This window comes from Gambusia affinis, linkage group LG14 (genome assembly GCF_019740435.1).
Source record: "Gambusia affinis linkage group LG14, SWU_Gaff_1.0, whole genome shotgun sequence".
In the NCBI taxonomy this organism is placed as follows: Eukaryota; Metazoa; Chordata; class Actinopteri; order Cyprinodontiformes; family Poeciliidae; genus Gambusia; species Gambusia affinis.
In genome coordinates this window covers 12,123,873-12,143,615 of record NC_057881.1, presented here as the reverse complement: position 1 = coordinate 12,143,615, position 19,743 = coordinate 12,123,873, and the positions used below count along the sequence as shown (strand labels likewise).

At 38.0% G+C, this 19,743-nt stretch overlaps 2 protein-coding genes across 3 annotated transcripts; one reads left to right on the top strand and one right to left on the bottom strand.

Moving 5' to 3' along the window:
- Window positions 1-1,956: 1,956 nt before the first annotated feature.
- On the bottom strand, window positions 1,957-8,978 carry ctss1 (cathepsin S, ortholog 1). 2 transcript variants are annotated; one of them, XM_044139411.1, is made up of 9 exons: window positions 8,962-8,978; window positions 7,419-7,578; window positions 6,534-6,657; window positions 6,325-6,447; window positions 4,707-4,859; window positions 4,390-4,614; window positions 3,993-4,158; window positions 3,016-3,121; window positions 1,957-2,932 (listed from the first exon to the last, which is right to left on the bottom strand). In XM_044139411.1, exons 3-9 carry the CDS (start codon window positions 6,654-6,656, stop codon window positions 2,833-2,835), a joined length of 996 nt encoding a protein of 331 aa, XP_043995346.1. In that variant the 5' UTR covers window position 6,657; window positions 7,419-7,578; window positions 8,962-8,978; the 3' UTR covers window positions 1,957-2,832. The 2 variants fall into 2 exon arrangements, with proteins under 2 accessions (XP_043995346.1, XP_043995348.1); XM_044139413.1 differs by lacking the exons at window positions 7,419-7,578; window positions 8,962-8,978 and adding an exon at window positions 6,782-7,389.
- A 1,252-nt stretch (window positions 8,979-10,230) lies between these two features.
- Window positions 10,231-19,025, top strand: LOC122844184 (leucine-rich repeat and immunoglobulin-like domain-containing nogo receptor-interacting protein 1). The gene is made up of 2 exons (XM_044139410.1): window positions 10,231-10,668; window positions 15,559-19,025. Exon 2 carries the CDS (start codon window positions 15,571-15,573, stop codon window positions 17,398-17,400), a length of 1,830 nt encoding a protein of 609 aa, XP_043995345.1. The 5' UTR covers window positions 10,231-10,668; window positions 15,559-15,570; the 3' UTR covers window positions 17,401-19,025.
- The last annotated feature ends 718 nt before the right edge of the window (window positions 19,026-19,743 follow it).

Genomic DNA, 19,743 nt, shown 5'->3' with positions numbered 1-19,743 from the left:
CTGAAAATCTTGGTAAATATAGTATTTATTATCATGGATATTGAGATTATTTTGGTGATGCTGAAAAGGTGCTGTATGTATTTTCTGTGAGACTTGTTCATTATGCTGGGTTTTGCACATTTGTGCCAGTTATCCAGTTCTATGAAGAAAATTATAATGAAAATAAAACAATAAAAAAAAACAAAAAACGTCTTGCATTGCATTCAAAGGTAAGTTTGATACATTTAAGTCTAAATTCAGTTAGAAATTTCTTTTGAACTTATAGAATATTTCCACAGGAATTGCATTAAATCACACTGTTGGCCATCTGCTGCCTTGGGGAGAAGAAACTCTATCATCATCTATGACAATTTGTTATGAGTCCTCTTCCACAGCTCCCAGTGCTGGTCCAAATGTGACATTGTAGAGGTCAATGTGACGCCCCACAGCACTGTGAAAATCAGGCTCTGAAGCATGTTAAGATCTGAAGAAGGAGCAGGTATAAGAATTCTGCAATAAAAGTTAAATTAGGCTGCTCCAGCAAGAGAGCAGAGGACATTAGACACTTAATAAAATTGTAGAAAATGTGCATGTATAATTCATAAAACGAATCTCACTCGATACCATTAAACCATCACTGACCTGTGCAGCTGCCAAAGAGAGAAACAAGACTCTTTCTAGGCTTAATCTGCATGTATTTATCTCCACACTTTCTTCACACCTGCAAATAATCACGCGTTAGTTGTTAAGCGTTTTTTGTCCACTTGGTGGCAGCAAAAACAAGCCGTGAATGCATCCCAGATCATCCACGGAGGAACATGAGATGGAGGAAGGTTTTTCTGTGTTAGAAGGAGCTCTATTTCCGTCCATTAGCTCTTTTTTTAATTTTGTTTTTTATACACAACTTTAGATGGAAAAAAAAAGACACACACTAGCTCCAGTGAATCTAAAACCCACATATATTAAGGTCTGTCACTTTATTGACAGCACAGATTGGTTTGTGTTTTACTACCATGATGCTGTTGTGTGATGATTGAATAAAATTCCGTCACAGGAAATTAAACATCAAATAGGCACCTGTTAGAGCTACCTTTAAATAATCCACACAGTTTTATTACTGAATCTTTTTAAGATTCTCTTCTGAAGGGAATGCAACCTCAGAGAGTTGGAGGAGGAGACGGTGAGTGAGTACTCAGTCACCGCCCACGATGGAGACAGATCTGGTTTTTATTTATCGAGTTAAAATAGCAGCAGGTAACCAGGTTCAGTAACACACAAGAATTTCTCTTTTCCTTAGAAAATTTATCACCTTATGATACAAAGACTTCCTGAAAACAGATTGCAAAAGCTAGATCAGCTTTTACTGCTACGTCAATTCCCTTAAGTTTAAAAAAAAAATCTCTTCACCTTTGAAAAATGTTTTAGAAAATTTTTCTCATAAATGCTTTTTGCACTGAGAACCAAAAATGCAACAAGACATTTTTTTTTTTGCTTTAAAATAGCACATAGTTTTTAACAGAAGAATGTCAAGCTATTTTTGTCTGTTCCAAACACTAAATAATTTAGCTGACCATCCTGTTTTTAATCTACTGAAAGGGCTGGACGTCTTGAACATATTCAAAAGAAAAGACAGTCCTGACCTTTGCCAGACATGTAACCATTAAAAGACGTGTCTCATCTGTTTAATGAAACCCATCTTTTTGATGTTTGTATGACTTGAATTTAGCTCGTAGTTTTTTAAAGGATTTAAGGTCCTGCCTTCTGCACCAGTCCCCAAGTACTTTTAATTCCTCTTTAAGCCCAACCCTACCAGTAAAAAGAGGATTTACTGATACGTAAGCAGGGATTATACCATATACTTAAAGTCATGTTTAGGAAAAGGGTCAAAATGATCATGCTGGTGGTCATCATTGAAACCCCTCTGAAGGCATGGCGGAGCAGGGAGGCAGAGAAATGACTCAACGCAAAAGTGAAGTACACTTTTCAGAGTTTTATTCATACAAAGTCTTTTAAAAACAATGTATTCTTTTCCTTTGACTTTGATATAATGTGCTACATTGTGTTTGTGCATCAGATGAAATCATAAATTACATTGCAGTCTAGATCTAAACTGATGGGTTTGTATAAATAAAGACAAACAGGGAAGTTTCTTGTCAGTGGGGACAAGGGAGTTTTTGTGAGTTCCATGTACGCAGAATAATTTGATTAAAAAAAACAACAACCTCAAAAAATCAAGAATTTACTCTCAACCTTTTGTAGTATTTTATCTGTACTTAGAAATAGCGGTGTGTTGGAAAAATTGTCATTCCCGGCACATAACAAGCGTTAACAGCAAAAATTGGGATTCAGAAAATGTCAAACCAAATCTGTCAAGTTTGATGGTCCAGTTTTATAAAGTCCAGATACTAATTTTATAATTGAATATGCTTCTGTTCCATCTGCAGAGCATTTTAGCAGTTTAGATGTAAAGCTAACATCCACTCATTGTCCACACCCACTGGTCCTTGCAGGGCTGGTGAGCAAGATACGCCCTGGACAAGTCGCCAGTTCATCACAAATACACACAACCAAGACTAATTAACCTAACATGTTTTTTTCCCAGCTGGAATACATGAAGAAAACCGACACATGCAGAGGAAAAACATGCAAACCAGCAACAGAAAGACCCCAGTGCAGGATTTGAACCTAATGCTCCCACCTGCAGCACTGAGTAGAACAGAATCCTTTAAAACTTTATTATATTGGCCTTTAGAGCCTTTTTACCCAACAGTGTTGTCAGTAGATTCTGTAGTGCTCTGACGGCACAGTGTGCTTCTTTAGAAAAAATTAAAACAGAATAAATCTCAGTTGACTTCAGAGCGTTGGGTAGACTGCTAACGTTGCAATACCGCAGAGATTTTTCTTGTTCCTCGCAATCCGGATAAATCCACTTTCTCCCCAAGCCGTTCCCCAACTGAAACCACAGAAATATCACATTTAATCATTTTATTAAAGAACAAATGCTAAAAAACCCCGCAAATGTGTCGACACGCCTACCTGTTTTTCACTAGCCAGTAGTCCTGTCCTGTGTCTGTGCCGTAGCCCACAACCAATACAGCGTGATTGATTAGCTTTGGGTTACAGTCAGGCGCGTTGTATAAACCTGCGAGAATAATTTATTTACCAACAGGAACTGAAATAGTTATGAGTATGGCAACTTTTTAATACAGCAAAAATATTGAATAGTTATTTTAAAAACTAACTATTTTCTGTCCTACCATCATAAATACAAACATGTGAAGTTTGCGAACCAAAACTTGGGACTGTCAGATCAGATTTAAAGTGAGCATTTCAGCAGCAAACACACGACGTGGGTTTGGCGTAAAACAAAGGATGAACATAAGGTATGGCGGAGGTTCTGTGACACTGTGGGCCTGTCCAAGATGCTTTTGGAACTATTTTAAGGTCCATAGCATCACAAAGTCAGCAACACGAGATAATTTTAAATCAAAAATGTTCGCCTCTGCCAAACAACTGAAAATGGTTGGTCAATGGGTCGTTCAGCTGGATGACTAAAATCCTTTGGTTAAATTAACACAGTAATGGATCCCCAAACTTAAAATTAACCCTTTTCCAAGAACTTTCCAGTCCACAGACTTAAATCCTGTGTGTGAGCTGAAGAGAAGAGTTTAAGAGAGGAACCATAAAGATTGGACTCAGAAGAAAAGTCAAAGATTCATCTCTGTACTCCACAACTTTGTGAAGTGTTGTTGGAGAAGCTAACATTCCGTTCTGTAGATAGAAAAATATTTATTTTGTTCAGTTTTACCAGGGGTGGCCACATGGGAGGAAGATACCAACAAATCAGTCATTGTCAAACTATAAAATAGGAAAGCTTGCCCATTATTTGCAGTTTTACATATGAAATTTGTTCTGAATATTTGATCATAAATCTGATTTAAAATGTAGTGTGGTTGATTTGCAAATGCAAGCCCTGGCAAACGTCCTGATTTCAGAGTCGTCAGCATCCTCACCTCCTTTATACATATGGAAAGACGGCAGCATGGCGTTCACAGCCACAGCAACTGGTCCCACCGATGCCACTGCAGCCTGCAGAGCCAACTCGTTCCCCCGTGGAAGGACGTGAAAGTTGGAGCAGTGAGCCGCCTTCCCTTGGAGCGAGTAGCGGCATTTTCCATTCTGCAAACAAGATGGAAAATGTAGAAGTGTAGAAAATGTATTATTCAAGCTGTTATCATAGCTCTCTGTTCAGTTTATTGATCTTTGCCTTTGGCTTGAAGATAAACTCAACACTATGTGACTCATTAGAGAAAAAGAGGACATTAGGATATTCTATTTTTGATGAGTATAATAAATTAAAAATAATAAGAAGAAAGAAGAGAAGGTCTGCGTCAGCATTCAGAGGATGACCTGATGTTCGTAGGGGTACGAGCTCTCTGAGTCCACGCCTCCGTTGTGAATGATGTAGCTGAAGGCCTTGGTGATGTACCCTCCCCTGCAGCCGAGGTTTCCCTCCTTAGCGCTGCAGTCCACCAGGTTCTGTGGACTCAGCATCACGAGGACGCCCGTTCGCTTCTTCATCTGCCCCTCCAGAGCTCCCAGAGCACTGAAGGCCCAGCATGAGCCACACAAGCCCTAAAAAACAAAACAAACAAACAAACAAACAACAACAAAAAACACATTCAGAGCAGTTTTTGCTGGTCTCCCTTCAGCAGCTCATTTAGTACCTGGTTTCTGACGGGACCGACCAGTCCGCTTGTCCTCCAGTCAACACTTGTAGGAAGTGATGAGTCATTTATGTCCCTGAACGTGTCATTCCTGAGATGGAGAGGCTCCTCCACCTTCAAACCGTTCAGCCTCTCATTAATCTCCTCCGCTGTCTTGAAGCAGAAACACAACAGAAAACACAAGAATGGTTTGTCAAAATAATCAGGACATCAAACAACGGGTGCATCAAAAAGTAAGACTAACAAATCCTACATCAAATTATAACTCTTTGCAAAAGCTTGTACACCTTAAATTGAGTTTCATGTTTATGTATATTAAAAACATGTAGATGGAAGAATTATTTAAAATTATTTTCTGACTTTGATACCAGTCAGGGTGGAGCATTTTTCATCCATGGTGTTTGTGAAACAGTCCATTGTGTTTGTGTGTGTTACGTATTTATGCTGCCCATTCAGGAGCTTCTTTGGGAGAATGACTTGGGGTCCGGTTTCACTGAGTGGTGGGATTTGGTACGTTATTTTACCAAATCCCAAATGCGTATTCAGGAGAGCATTTTCACTGCCGGTTGAAATGTCACTAACTTTGTGCTATACTAGTGTGACCATTGCTACTTTTTTTGAGTTTAATAAAATGTCTTTTTGTTCAGAAATGTGTTCAGTGTGCTGACAAGAAGTAGATTAAAATCAATCCCATTTCTAAACGGAGTCTAAGTCGCTGCTCTTTGGCTGTATTCTTCAATATCATCCTGCACTCTGTCTTCATTTATTCATGGATATTACTGAACAGTGATGGCACTTTCCAATGCAACTGCAGTGCTCTGTCCTCTGACAGTGAGCCAGAAGCTTGTGTGAGCGTCCCAAACATTGGAGCCAGACTCCTGCAGAGCGTTGACATGCTACACCCATCCAGGCATTTCTGCTCAGGCTCCCCAGCCAAATAAAAACCACCTTGTGATATCCTTCAAAAAAGACCCTGCACATTCACGTTCTTCATCTTTATAATTGAATATCTGTTTAAGCTTTTAATTTTTCATTTTATCGGTGGAATAAAATCCACGTTTTCATTTTTATGGAGTGTTTTCTTACAAATAGGCACATGTTGTGCCTGTTTTAACCTCCTTTAATTGGATTTGTGTGCAATATATGCACAACTTTACCACTAAGAGTGATAATAGGTGTTAGGAATGTTACTTATAAAGTTTGCAAACTTCTGCTTTTCTGTATTATGTAATGGAAACTTTTAAATACAAAATGAAATGGTTTCCTTTATTTAAAAAGACAAATCCAAACAAATTTTCTATAGTAGGCTTTACAAAAACAAGCCACTTTGCTTGAAACAGTCATGCTTCTTTCCTGCCTCTAAACAATTTCTTTTCAGCAGATAAAAAAAAAAAACTTTAAGGATTGTGAAGGTTGATGACCTCCGGCTTAGATGCTGTCAAAGGCTTGAAAAAGCAGACTTTTGGCTAGACATTAATTATTGCAGAGTTTTACTGTTTTTTCCTGACTATTTCTTGTTTGTTTTGAGGTCAGCTGGCTTGCCGCCTTCGTATAGATCACTGCTCTTCTGCCTCAGAAAGGCAGACTGACGGGACCCGCCACCAAACCCTCGTCCTACCATGTCAGCGAGATGATTCAGTCCCAGAGTGAAGCTGTGTTTTCCTGCTGAAGCCTCCTGGTTGTGTCTTAGCAACAACAGCAGGTTTTTCTCCCACACTGTTCGCCTGAAGTTCAGCTCAGTCTGAAACGGTAGCATCGCACACGTTTGCACATTTGTACAAGAAATGTATTGAATATTTAATTTTATTTATTCTTTCTAACTCATACTTGATTGTCATAAGCTTTGCCGTGTTGAGTTCTCCAGTCGTCCCACAATCTGTTTGTGTCCGATGAAGAGCAGCAGAGGATCAAGGCTGCCAGAAGCAAAACTGCGTTCAACCAGACATGCATCCTAGAAGAAAAAAGAAAACAAACAAACAGACAAACATTTAACACGATTAGGTGTCATGTCGGACTTATTGCTGGGGAACTATTTGACTGGTCAGATATTTTCAGCGTTATGACTCAGATATTAACTGCGTTGTTAATATTAGTGAGAAGGTTTCTCTTAATTTACCCACTGATTTTATGTTCTTAACCTGAAAAGAAATTGTCACTGTGTCCCAGAATTACAGATTTTGATAAAAATATATACAACTGTAGCCAACTTTCAATATTTACAGCTCTGACAAGAATTAAGAAACCACTTAAAATGATCCGTTTCTCTGATTTTACTTTTTATAGATACATGTTTGAGTAAAATTAATGTTATTTTATTCTGTGAACTACTGACATGTATTTAAAATCTATTCTCGTGTGTCTGGATTTAAACTGTTTTGTGCATAACTTCAACTAACCTGAGACAGAAAGCCAATCAATAATTCAACACCTGAAAATGGAGCATCGCAAGTAAAATTAAACAATCGCTGGTGCTGATGCACAAGAACTTGAGTAAAGGAGGTCTGTGAAATATTTCTGCAAAGGACAATAAAGTGTGTATTTTTACATTTTTACGCATGCTCACAAAGGGGAAGTTAAAACAGGTTTCACTAGCGTGTCTAGGCTACTTTCCTAGCAATCTTATCACTGCACAATAATTTAATTTGCTCACTATATTTACCAAGCAGCTCATCTCTTTATTGCCCCTAAACACAAAACCAGGGTTGCACATACCTCGACGGGATCAATCATTGAGTTTCTAACGTCCCAGCAAGAAATGACACCCAGCAGACGGACCCTCTGTGAAAGGAGAAGTCTTGTTTCCTGTTACATCTGCTCTGTGGCTCGTCATGTGAATCTCATTTACTACCAGCTGCATTTGGCCCAATATAACCTGCCAGTATGACGCAGATCAAAACCAGGTCTTGAGAATGCAGAAGTTAAGGAATGAAATTCAGATGAAACCAGTAGTTTTATTAGTGCAAGGCTGCGCTGTTTACCGGCATACAGACTAATGCTCTGATACTGTATGCTGATGTAAAAAAAAAAGAAGAAGAAATACAGATAGTGGTTTGGATCCAGTCGCTTTGGACCATTAGATTTAATGGTGCACTTGAATTGGGTGTGTGTTTTTGGAGAGTTAAATGGATAAAAAAAGATTTCCCGCATATAAAATTATAATAATAATAAAAAAAAAACATATATGTAAACTCCAGACATGCCTTTTGATAAAAATCCTCTTGAAAGTTGCACTTCAACCAAACTTTCTGTAACAATCTACATGTGTGGTGACACTTTATTTGAAGAGCTGATCATAAGGCTGACATGACACTGTCATAAATATGACATAATATCTGCTATGAACATGAAGAAGTCTTTATGAATGTTTATGATTGTTGTCATGAAGTGTCGTTCAGTAAATAATGACATTTTTATGGCAAAGTTGCTTTAAAAGTTGCATTGAAAGTCCATTAAAAGGGCCATCTTTGTATGATTTTGTAAATAATGACACTTTAATGCAAAGTTGACACTTTTAATGTAACTCTGAAGCAACTTTGCATTAAAAATGTCAATATTTACAGTCATAAACATTCATAAAGATTACTTCATGTTCACAACAGGTGTTATATATATTTATGACAGTGCCATATCAGTCTTATGCATATATCTTCAAATAAAGTGTTATTTCATATTTTTGGAAAAAATAATATCAAACACTTGACCATTCTTCTTGCCATTGAACTGACATCAACTCGACTGAAAATCAACCAGACCCAAATTTTGACCTGGATTGGAGGAAATTCCCAAATTTGCTGAAACATGACTACCTTTCTTTAAAAGTCTCATATTAATATGGTGTTAATGATCAAGGTGAGAGGATATAATCTTTGGATAGGTGAAATCAACTCTCAACATTAATAAAACTAAATTCTGTCTGATAAATTAGAAATTATCCTTTAATATTTATCATTTGTGCAATAACAAAGACTAAAGCATAATAAAATATAACCTTTCATCTTAAATGGAAGTTAAGATTAAAATTGTAAAAGTTGAAGTTGGCAGAAACAAAGTTTTTATTTTGGCCAGACTGGTTCTGTACTCGTTTGGACAAACAAACGTCTCGTTTTATACTTTATCTCACAGCACATTGAACTTCCTTGTGTTGTCACAGTGAGAAAAGAAACAAATGAATGGTTGTTCTTTAAAATGCGAGTGTGAAGACTAGTTGAGAGAAACATATTCAGATTTAAAATACAGATTTTTACCTTTGGCTTACCTTGCTCTAACACACTTCTCTTTTTATACGCTTCACTTCACTGTTTATTGTCCTCAACAGTAAACAGACCATAGAAATCCAGCCACAACACCAGACGAACAGGAAGCAAATATAATGAAACAAACGTTATCATGATATTATGCACTTTGATTTGGCTCAGACTGCTGCAGGAGTTCACCTCTGATCTTTCCCCAATCCTGAATCCGGGTTTGGAAAGAGATTTGCTGATGAGCGCAGGTTCCCTGAGGTATGGCAGCAGATGGTAAGTTTCTGACTCAGCACAAGCTCTTATTGTGCAGAAATCCCAGATAGTTTGTGCGTCAACACACCTCAGGATCCTGCAGCTGAGCGAAGAGACAGGTGGATCTACTTAACACCTTCATTAAGATGACATCATGCAGGCATGGTGGCCATCTCTAAAGTAGTTTTTTCTGACTAATCAAAGACAACTTTCACTTGATGCAATATGAAGAGTTTGTACAACTCTTAATTTATTGCAAAAACAAGATTTTATTGGTCTCTCCTTAAAGTTGACTCCCTGTCTAAGAGCGTATTATTGAGAGTGAAGGTCTCAATCGATTCCCTTCTCGGATTATTTACTCCTCCTGGCTGCTGACCTCAATTCATTAATCCACCAAAGCTTTATTTGCCATTGTAGATTTTCAGTCAGGCTATTTATTTGTGCAGTTGAAAAACATAAGTATCAATGTTCAGAATGTGGATGTGACATCAATCTAGACAGATGTCTAAAGCAAAATGAAGCTCCAGTAACAATAAAGTATGATTAAGTTTAGAATCAAACAATAACACCCCGTCCTGTATCACAATTTTTAAAGCCATTCACCTGTTTTAAGATTTGCCATTTGAGTGCTTCCACTTCAGTTAATATCACAGGATTTATGTTGTTTCTTAAATCCGGATTAAAGATTATGTCTTCTAATTTAACAAGATCTTGACTGAAAACTCAAGTGCCTCAATAATTATGTGTGTGTAAAGATTTGACCCACTGTTCCAACAAGTTCTCTTTTGCTTCATTCCACCACCTTCAGTACCACAAAAAAAAAAAAAGAATAAAAGAAAAAAGAAAACATGGATCAAACCTATTTGGTGTTGAAAATTATTTATTATAAATTACATGATTAATCTAGATGGACTACTAACTAATAGTACCATACCAATAAGCTCAGATCAACCAGAATGCATTTGCAAAAGCACTATTTTCAATCTGTGTCAGTTTTGTAAACTTTCTAAAGGTTGTGACGGCTGTCAGGTGTCTGTTGCTCGGACTCTTCTCCATCAGCTGCTGCTTCGACATCCCAAGCGATGGGCAGACCTGCATCCTGTCGTCCAAGAGCCGTGTGTTGGAGGGAGTCCAGCAGTCATTGCGTATAATCCCCCTGCACGCTCTCCACATCCACAGCCGGGTTGTTGTTGTTGCCATGAGGACGGCCGAGTCAGATAGGCAACCGAGCTGCAGCATCACGCTTCCTCGGGAGTTTGCATTCTCACAATGGGGGGGCCGGGAGAGGAGGAGGAAGCTTTCTTGTTGCTCTTTGCGTGTTTGCTCTCCCGAACTGCTTGTTTTACTTGGCTGCGGCGTCTGAATCATCTCCGCTCATGTTCACTACAGACAACAGTAGCAAGAAAAGAGATTTGCATTTAAAAAGTGAGCGACTAGAATGACAAGCAGCTCGATTTGAAGAAAAGGTGAGTTGCCATGTTTGATTTTTTTCTTTTCTTTACTCAAAAAATCCTTGTGGTTATGTTTGCTAAGTGAGGCAATGTGCCTGCGTGTGAGTTAGAAACTAAAGCAACAGTAAAAAAAAAAAAACAAAAACAAAAAAACATATTTTCAAATTGTGTAATGGTTTCTGAGATGTGCAGAGCTGCTGTCATCATCATCATCATCATCATCATCATCATCACTATCATCATCATCATCATCATCCAAACAACAAACATAATCAAGACTACTCCAGCTTCCTGGAGAAAATCTTCCCAGACAAAATAAGCAGCACAGATTTTAAACTAGCTGTATTTGGAAGAAGCAGCTTTGCACAAGAAAGAGAAATTTGCAGGAGAGGTAAAATGTACAGTATGTCCGTTGAGATGCATTATTGTTTCTGCAAAAGCTGAGAAAATTTTCCCATTCCTCTCGTGTCTCTTCTTCTGGTGTGTGCTGTACATAACTGGAAGTTTTGAGTGGAGCTGCCAACACCGATCACACTTTATGTGTCACTTGTTTTTGCTTCTATCTTTTTTTTTTCTGGCAGCTTAAAGAGATTTTTACCAGGAAGTCTCACATTTTCTGATGAGCTGAACTCCGTCACACCTGCAGTCAGTTTGCTGTGTCTGACAGTTCTGTTTATCTTTTAAAGAGATTGTTGTTTTCGTGCTTACACAGAATAATAACACTCACAGACAAGAGTGATAACTCACTGTGTGTGACAGAAACTGGGCGTTTTTCCCAGTAGCAGATCATCTCAGCTGTTGATAATAAACTCGCATACAATTCTCTACTTATTCTGCCCCCTGCTGGTGGGTTTTGCAACTCACCAACTATCTATAAATAAATGAATGAAAAGAGTTTAGGAGGATTCAGAAGTTGAGGAAAGAAATGTTAGAACCTCGAACAGGCTTTCCTGATATTACAGCACCTATTTATCTGTTATATGTTCATACTTCTAGGATCATTAAAACCACGATCTCTGCTCCAAACTTCAGCCCCCGACTATCACTGCATTAATGCATCTCTGATATTTTGTGACGAGAGGATTATATCCCAGTAACAGGAATGGTATTTTTACTCAGACAATAGGGATTAATGTCTGAATAAAAATAACAGTCAACACAGATTTATTTTTTGCATTGATTGTGGCAAAATGACCTCATGAAGGTAAATAACAGATAAAATACAACTAATACAATACAACTCTTTCTTAACTGTGCTACAGCTTGGATTCTCTATATGTTTATAGTTGTTTGAACTGTGACAAAATGTTCTGCTTTTTAACCTTGACATGCTTAGATTTTTTTTTAAAGGTTCTTATTTGTTGAGCAATAAGGGACACTCAGTTTTAAAGGTTTTCATTGGAAAATCCATATAAACTGTCAACATTTAAGGATATTTTTTGTCATAAAAAAAATGTAAGATCCCTTCTCTCCATCAATAAAACTATAACTTTGTAATATTAGAACCCTGTCTATACAACTTTAACCAGTATAACTACAGTCCGTTACAATAATAATTACACTGAGATCATCGCTGAATTGCATCTGGAGAACTGAAAGATTTTGTTTTTGGAAGACTTAATTTGATTTGTCGTACAACTCAGTGATTTTTGACAAAACTGTGAGTAAAGGATCATTATCCAAAAGTCGCAACTTTTGGAGAAGTTGCAACCGCATCTAATTTCAAGCAAGCTCTGCACTGGTGGCATGACAGTGTCTTTGAATAATCTCTGTTCACATCAGAGATTTTTGCTGCAGATTTCACTGGGATAAAAAGTCTCATTTAGAGACTTTTTACCCTCAGTTATTATTCTGTACAGGTCAAGAGAAAATATCAAATAACAAATGCATTAACACTTTGCTGAAGTACAACAGTTTCAATACTCAGTATTATCCAGCCCACACTTATCAGTCGTGGTAAATCGGATGAAATAAAGGTGAACTTGTAGGAAGGCTGCAAAGGATCGAAAAGATGTCAGTTTTACAAAGGTATTAGTCAGAGCAGTGGCACAAAATGCACAGGATTATACATGGCAATAAGACTAATAATTTGAGAAGAGGACGCAACAAAGGCAGTACAGAAAGTGGATGTTTCTCCAAACTGGAGGAAAAGACAAGATGAGCTGCTAAAAGGCAGACAGCAACACTGACGGAGCTGCAGGAGTTCAGATGAGAACCGTTTATGTGATAATATCTCCTGTATTAGATTAAACTTCTCGGCCTGACACCTGAAGTGGGTTTTGGATGAGATAACTCATTGTAATCTGACAGACTTTGAGAAAATTTGTCTGGTAGAACTGCAAACCTTGCCAAGTCAGGAGGTGGGATGTTGATTGATTCCTTGATTGAATGCTGAAATTAAATTAAAAAGTGCTTCAACAAAGTAAGAGCTTTGAAATGTTTATTTAATTTTCTTTTATTGCACATAAGTGCTATATTAAATGATGAAAAAGTTACTTTTTATGGCCTATTGTTTTTCTAAAATCACAATAATAAGATAATATGCAGAATGTAGTCTGCATTTTCAAAGACCACTGCATGTGTAGCGCTCTTCACTGCAACTAAAACAAGTACATCTGCCCCTGTGATAAAACAATCAGTGTGCTGATTGAATTTTGGAGACGTGATCTCAGCTTTTGCAGCTAAACCTTAAACTGATATGCTAATTAAGTGCCATAAAAATGGGTTTTGTTTAAATCTCAACCTTTTAAACTAACAAACCTCTTTGCAATGAATTTGCTGGCCTTTCTCAACACTGAGAAATGCCAGCGCAAACTCTCAAGCTGCGACATTACCATATGTGTCACAGATAAATGAGGAAAAAAAAAAAGCTCACAAAAGCACTGAAAGATTTGAAGAGATGAAATGACGGCTAAAGAGATGAAACAGAAGCTCGATGTGAAGCCTCCTGTGGTGCCGGTTTACTCTCTTTATCACTCTATGTGCACACATCAAACAAGAGTACACTGGCTTTACAGCCTGCTCTTTGTTTTACTGTTTTCTCTTTCTTAGAAATCCTGCAAGAGCTGTCAAGCTAAAATAAAACCGTCCTTTGGACTGCAGCCTCAATCCGTGTTGCTAAGGTTACCTCGCCAACATCAGTTATAGCAAAAACAAATTTCTTTTTTAATCTGCTTTGACTTGAGGCTGTCATTATCTCCCTTCAACACAACACAGAGTATTTAGTGACTTCCTTAGGTCGTCTTTCTCATGTTGAATCCTGGAATTTACAAATAAAAATGCATAATATATCTCCACTTTTCATTTTACTCTTTTTTTCTTATACTTTTTTTAACCACAGCTTCTTATGGACGAGAGGTAAACAGGAAAATTGTTTCAATACCCCTCAGCTGTCCAAGGGTTTTTAAGTGTTAAATTACCTGAGTTCTTCAGTGACTAATTAATTACAAACATAAAACATGTAACTCTCAGCATGAAGTGCTTTATTTTCTTGTCGAATGCGCTTTTAATGATCAAAGTAGCAGCTTCCCATAAAATCTTACTGTTGGTACATTCATGGAAAGATCATGCAGTACTTTGCAGGAGTCTTGAGTTCTTCTTTATTTCTTTACGGTTTGTTTCCTAGGAGACAGACCTGCTTGTAATTTAATAAAGCTGACTTTATAAATACAGTGCTGTGAAATTCAACCCCCATCCTAAATGCTCCCTTCCTTCTTGCCTTTCTGCCCATCTTACGTTTCAGATCATAAACCAAACTTCAATATTTGATCCAAATAAACAGAGTTAAAACAAAAGAGTTTTCAAATAAAGAGTAGATATCTCAGTGGGTAAGAAAGCCTCCTAACCCTTAAAACTGGACATTTATAAACTAGTCATTTTAATGTTGTGGAGGAATTTTGGCCGACTCTTCCTTGATTAATTATTAGATTCAGCAATATTGGCAACAACAGTTTTAAGGATGATTTCAGCATCTCTGAAAGATTGAATCCCCGACAACGTCTCAGCCAATCTATAAGTCTTCATTTTGTTGTTTTGCTTACGTTTTGAACCATTCAGGGCCAGACTCGCACTTGTACTTCGGGTCATTTTCTTGCAGCATAAACCAAATCTGGTTGAGCTGAAGTTTCACAAACTGATGTCCGCAGGATTTCTGCCATCAAATACGAATGAGATCCTGAAACAGCAAAACACCCCCTGATCATCATACTGCAACTACCATGCTTGTCTGTTGGAGTGACATTATTTTTATCTTTAAACGATGTGTTTGTTTTACATCAGATAAAACAGGATGCCTTCCTTCCCCTTTTATTTCATCAGTTCACAGAATATTAGCCAAGATCTTGACTATATTTTTTTTAAACGGAAGATGGGATGGGTGAGTCAGATCATATTTTCACATAATGTTTGGGTGGTTTGGATGGCATGTTTAGTTTAATAATTAAAATCATCATTTTAAAAATGTATTTTTTAAAAATATATATTTACAGTTATATTTGTTACATATTTGTTTTATGTAAAATTAGTTTGTTGATTTAAAACAGAAGTGTGTCATTTACTGTGGCAAAAACCAGAAGCACAAGAAATCCATAAGGTGACAAGTACTTTTTCCACAGCTTTGTAGGTCTTCAAAAAAAAAAATCTGTATTGACTGTGAGTCAGAGATTAAAGATTAGGATCATGCTTAAATATACCAGAGAAAATGTAGAAATTTAGAAGGAAATAAACTTAGTGACCCTTATTTACATCTCTTCTACATCAAAGACATCCAGAATAATAAACATTCACCATTTTAGTCAAGAGGAAATTATTGATATCGAGTTTCTAACACCTCAAAGGGTATAGAAGATGAATTTTCATTCTGACATGTACTAAACAGGTGTCACTGTCTTTTCTTCTCACATACAGGCAGGTCTCCAGATGTTTAAGGGGACTGCAGCCCACCTGTGTTTGTACTGGAGGGCTGTGTACCTGCTGGCTGCAGGGGTGGCGCTACCGTCCGAATCCCTCTGGCTGTGTCCACCATCCTGTCGCTGCAACGCCGCTGCTCTGGAGGCAAACTGCTCAGGCGCTCAGCTCAGTGCCGTGCCTGACGGTCTCCCCCAAGATGGAGAGCTGCTCAACCTGACCCACAACACGATCAAGACTCTGGTGAATCAGCAATTTCACAAACTAACTCAGCTTTTACACCTCGATTTAAGTGACAATCTATTGGCGGTGGTTGAAGTGGAAGCCTTCCTTGGCCTGCAGAATCTGCTCACTCTCCGTCTTTCTCGCAATCACCTCAGGATTATCTCCGTGGGAGTGTTTGCTGGTTTGACGAACTTGCAGTTGCTAGATATAAGCAGCAATAAGATTCTTGTCCTCTTAGACTTTACCTTCACAGACTTAGGATCTCTGCAGGTTTTCCTAGCAGACAATAACGACTTTGTTTTTATCTCTAATCAAGCCTTCGCTGGACTGAGTGGCCTACAGAGGCTGGATCTTGACGGCTCTAACCTCACTGCTGTGCCAACCGAGGCGCTCACTCAGCTGAGTGTGTTAAAAAGCCTTCACATTCACCAGCTGGACCTCAACTTGCTGCCAAACTACTCTTTCTACCCTCTGCTGCACCTAAAGGAGCTCGTCGTTGCACATTTTCCCAGGCTGGAAACTCTGTCAGGAAACAGTTTGTTCGGCCTCAATCTTACATCCTTATCCATCAAGCACTGCAACCTTAAAGAGGTGCCATACACTGCTTTGCATCACCTTGTTTACCTCGTGTCCATTGACCTTTCTTTCAACCCTATAACCTACATTCATGGGAACCTGCTTGGAGACTTACTCCGGCTTCAAGAGTTTCATCTCGTCGGTGGCTCACTGGCAAGCATCGAAACTGGAGCATTTAAAGGTTTGGGATATTTAAGTGTGTTGAATGTTTCACGAAACCTTCTCACTACTCTCGAGGCAGGGTCTTTCCATTCAGTGGTAACCTTAAAAAGCCTAGGGCTCGACAACAACCCCCTCGCATGTGACTGCCGCCTGCTTTGGGTGGCTCGAAGGCGGCTGTATGTGAACTTTGGTGGGTTTCTGCCGACCTGCATGACTTCCACCAAGCTGCAGGCCTGGAATTTTCTGGAGGTCCCCGAGGACGAACTACTAAGCCTGCTCACCTGCCGGCAGGCTCGGATTGTGGACCGGAGGCCCCAAGATGTGAGAGTGAATCAAGGACACTCTGTGCTGTTTTACTGCAGCTCAGAAGGTGACCCCCAGCCATCTGTCAGCTGGCTTAATCCCCAGCTAAGGCAGGTTTCACCTGTTGGCAGGATTCGGGCCCTCTCCAACGGCTCCCTGGAGGTGCGCTACGCTCAGCCACATGATAGCGGCACTTATATCTGCGTGGCGTCCAATGCAGCAGGAAATGAAAGCCTGCGCATCAGCCTTCATGTCCAAGCCTTGCCATCATCTCCTAAAAAACGCTATCGTCTAAAAGGCTGGCCTGCCTTTCCTTCCTCTGCCCCTGGAGTGGATGGAGATGAAAAGCTCCCGTTTGATGTGAAGACTCTTCTGATAGCAGCAACGATCGGATTCGTCTCATTCTTTGGCTCAGTGTCCGTGTGCTTCGTTTTTATGTTCTTCTGGAGCAAAGGAAAGGGGCAAATCAAGCACACGGCAACGATTGCCTATGTGCCACGCAGCGCCATGTCCAACAGCAACACAGGGACGTCAAACTACATGGAGACCAGCAGGTTCACCATGAAACTCTTATGAGTCCGTTTGATAAGCTGAAAAAAAGTTTTTCATAAAGTGTGGCAGGATGAGAACAACTAAAATTCATTTGACTATTTGAAATGTATGGATTTAATGTAAGAAATATTACCTTTTACTAACTGCTGTGTACTGTTAGCAGTGTCTGACAGGTTTAATGAATGCAAGCATGACATATACTGTACACGTTGTGAGGATTTTAAGTTGAGTTTCCAACAAAATCTATATTGACAAGGATTCTTTTCACGCTTGTTTCCTCTTGGAAAAGAAAAACACTGCATGTCATTAAAGACCTAACAGCACTGACAGGGAATAAATAAAATGTGGAAAAATTAAGACAAAAACAAAAGATGTGTCAATCGGATTTTTTTCGGGCTGATACTTATATCTGGTTTACTTTGAGCTGCCTGTCCTGATTTTTGTCAGATTATGTCCGATTTTGAAGACATTAATAAGTAAATCTATGGGAGTTTTTTTCCTCTCATTATTTCTGTCATTTAGCCAGTAGACATAAGTTTGGTCTGATTTAATTCCAGACAGTGAGACAGAAAATAGTCTTTTTATTCAGAGTAAGTAAACTTCTGGTTTCAGCTGTTAAAGAGCCATTTTAATTGACTCTTGGGTATCACTGGTTCCCGCAGTTTGTGTATTTTATGCAAATACTATAAAATGAATAGCAAGTCTTTTAATGCATCCTTTACTGTTTAAGTTAATTGTAATGCTGATTAACTTTTCATCCAGCTTCCATGACTTCTGTTTGTAAGAATATGCTATAAAACAGACGTGGATTTGTCTTAGCTGCCTTTAAAAATGGGAAACACAGGGAACATGTCATTCAAATGAGTCACTTTTGTTAATATTAAGTCAGGAAATGGCTACAAAACTGTGCCTAATCTTACAAATACCTACAGTCAAAGTTAAACATTTAGATCTGGAACTTTGAAATGGTGCTGCAGTAAGAGAGAAATTTGTTTTAAGGCTTTTCACACATCTTTACCATTTACCAAATAAATATATAGGCTGTTAAAGAAAGAAAAAAACAAGAAGAGATAATAGTCTTGCCAGATTAACTAACACTATGGTTTGCTTACTTGTGTTTTTGCTTGTTCTTTAAAGGAGGAGTATAACGGTCAATAATGTAATTCCTCAATAATATGTCATTCTTTTTAGACCTTGGATAAAATGCCAACAGGAATCCTGGCCTTATATTAAGGTTATGGTATTTCTCAGTGATTACGGTTTGTTTTTTTAATATTGTCACATGCATTGTACATTATTCAACATGTTTATGAAACAATGTTTTTGTTTTTTTTAATACCTGAAGGCTGCATGAATTGAAATGATTGTTCATTGAAAAACACTGATTTGGGTCTATTTCCATTGATGGACATTTGAGTTTCAGAGTGAGTACTGTGGGAAAGAACACGCTGTTTTGCTCAGCATCCAAAGGTTGGACAATTGGTTCTGAGCTTACAACTTTCAGTTTCTGCTCCCATTTTTAGGACATGTTTATTACAGCAGTGACCAGAGGCATCCACCAGAAACAAGCTGCACATGCTGTGAACACTGAAACACTCCTTTAACCACACACATGTGTTTGTGAAAATAAAATAAATGGCTGCTTTTAACTGCTGACTGGTGATGCTTTTCATTTACTATCACAACCACAGCCCATATTCCCGGCAGCTTTTGTTTCTCTGACGTTGGAAAAGTGATGTTGTTGCCATGACAATACAGTAACTCTGACAGTGTCAAGCAAGGGGCTTAGAGAGAAGAAGCAAGTTGTTTCCAGAGTATCATTCAACAGTGGCCTCCAGTACAGTAGAGCTAAAAAAAACAAAACAAAAAAAAATGCATCTTGCAGTGAAGGTTGAATGAACACTAAATGTTATGAAAAAAAGTATTTTTATTTTAACACTTTAACAAATAGTATTTTGCAGTGAAGGTTTTGGAGTTAAGTACAACAAATAAGTAAATAAATCTCAGAGAGCGATATTTTTAAACTTCTGGATTCCATGGGTTTGATTTAAATAGGTAACCTGCTGCGCAAGCTTCTTTTTAAATTACAAAAAACTGCAAAAATTCAAATGGAATAAGACGTTATTATTATTATTATTATTATTATTATTATTATTATTATTATTATTATTATTATTATTATTATTATTATTATTATTATTATTCAAAGCCACAGTGACTTTATTTATTACCTTTACTAAGGTAATAAATAAATTATTTATTATTTACCTTAGCAAATAATAAATAATCTATTGATTATTAGATTATTTATTATTAAATGATATTATTTATTATTTAGATTCCCAATAGATTGGGAATCTATTGATT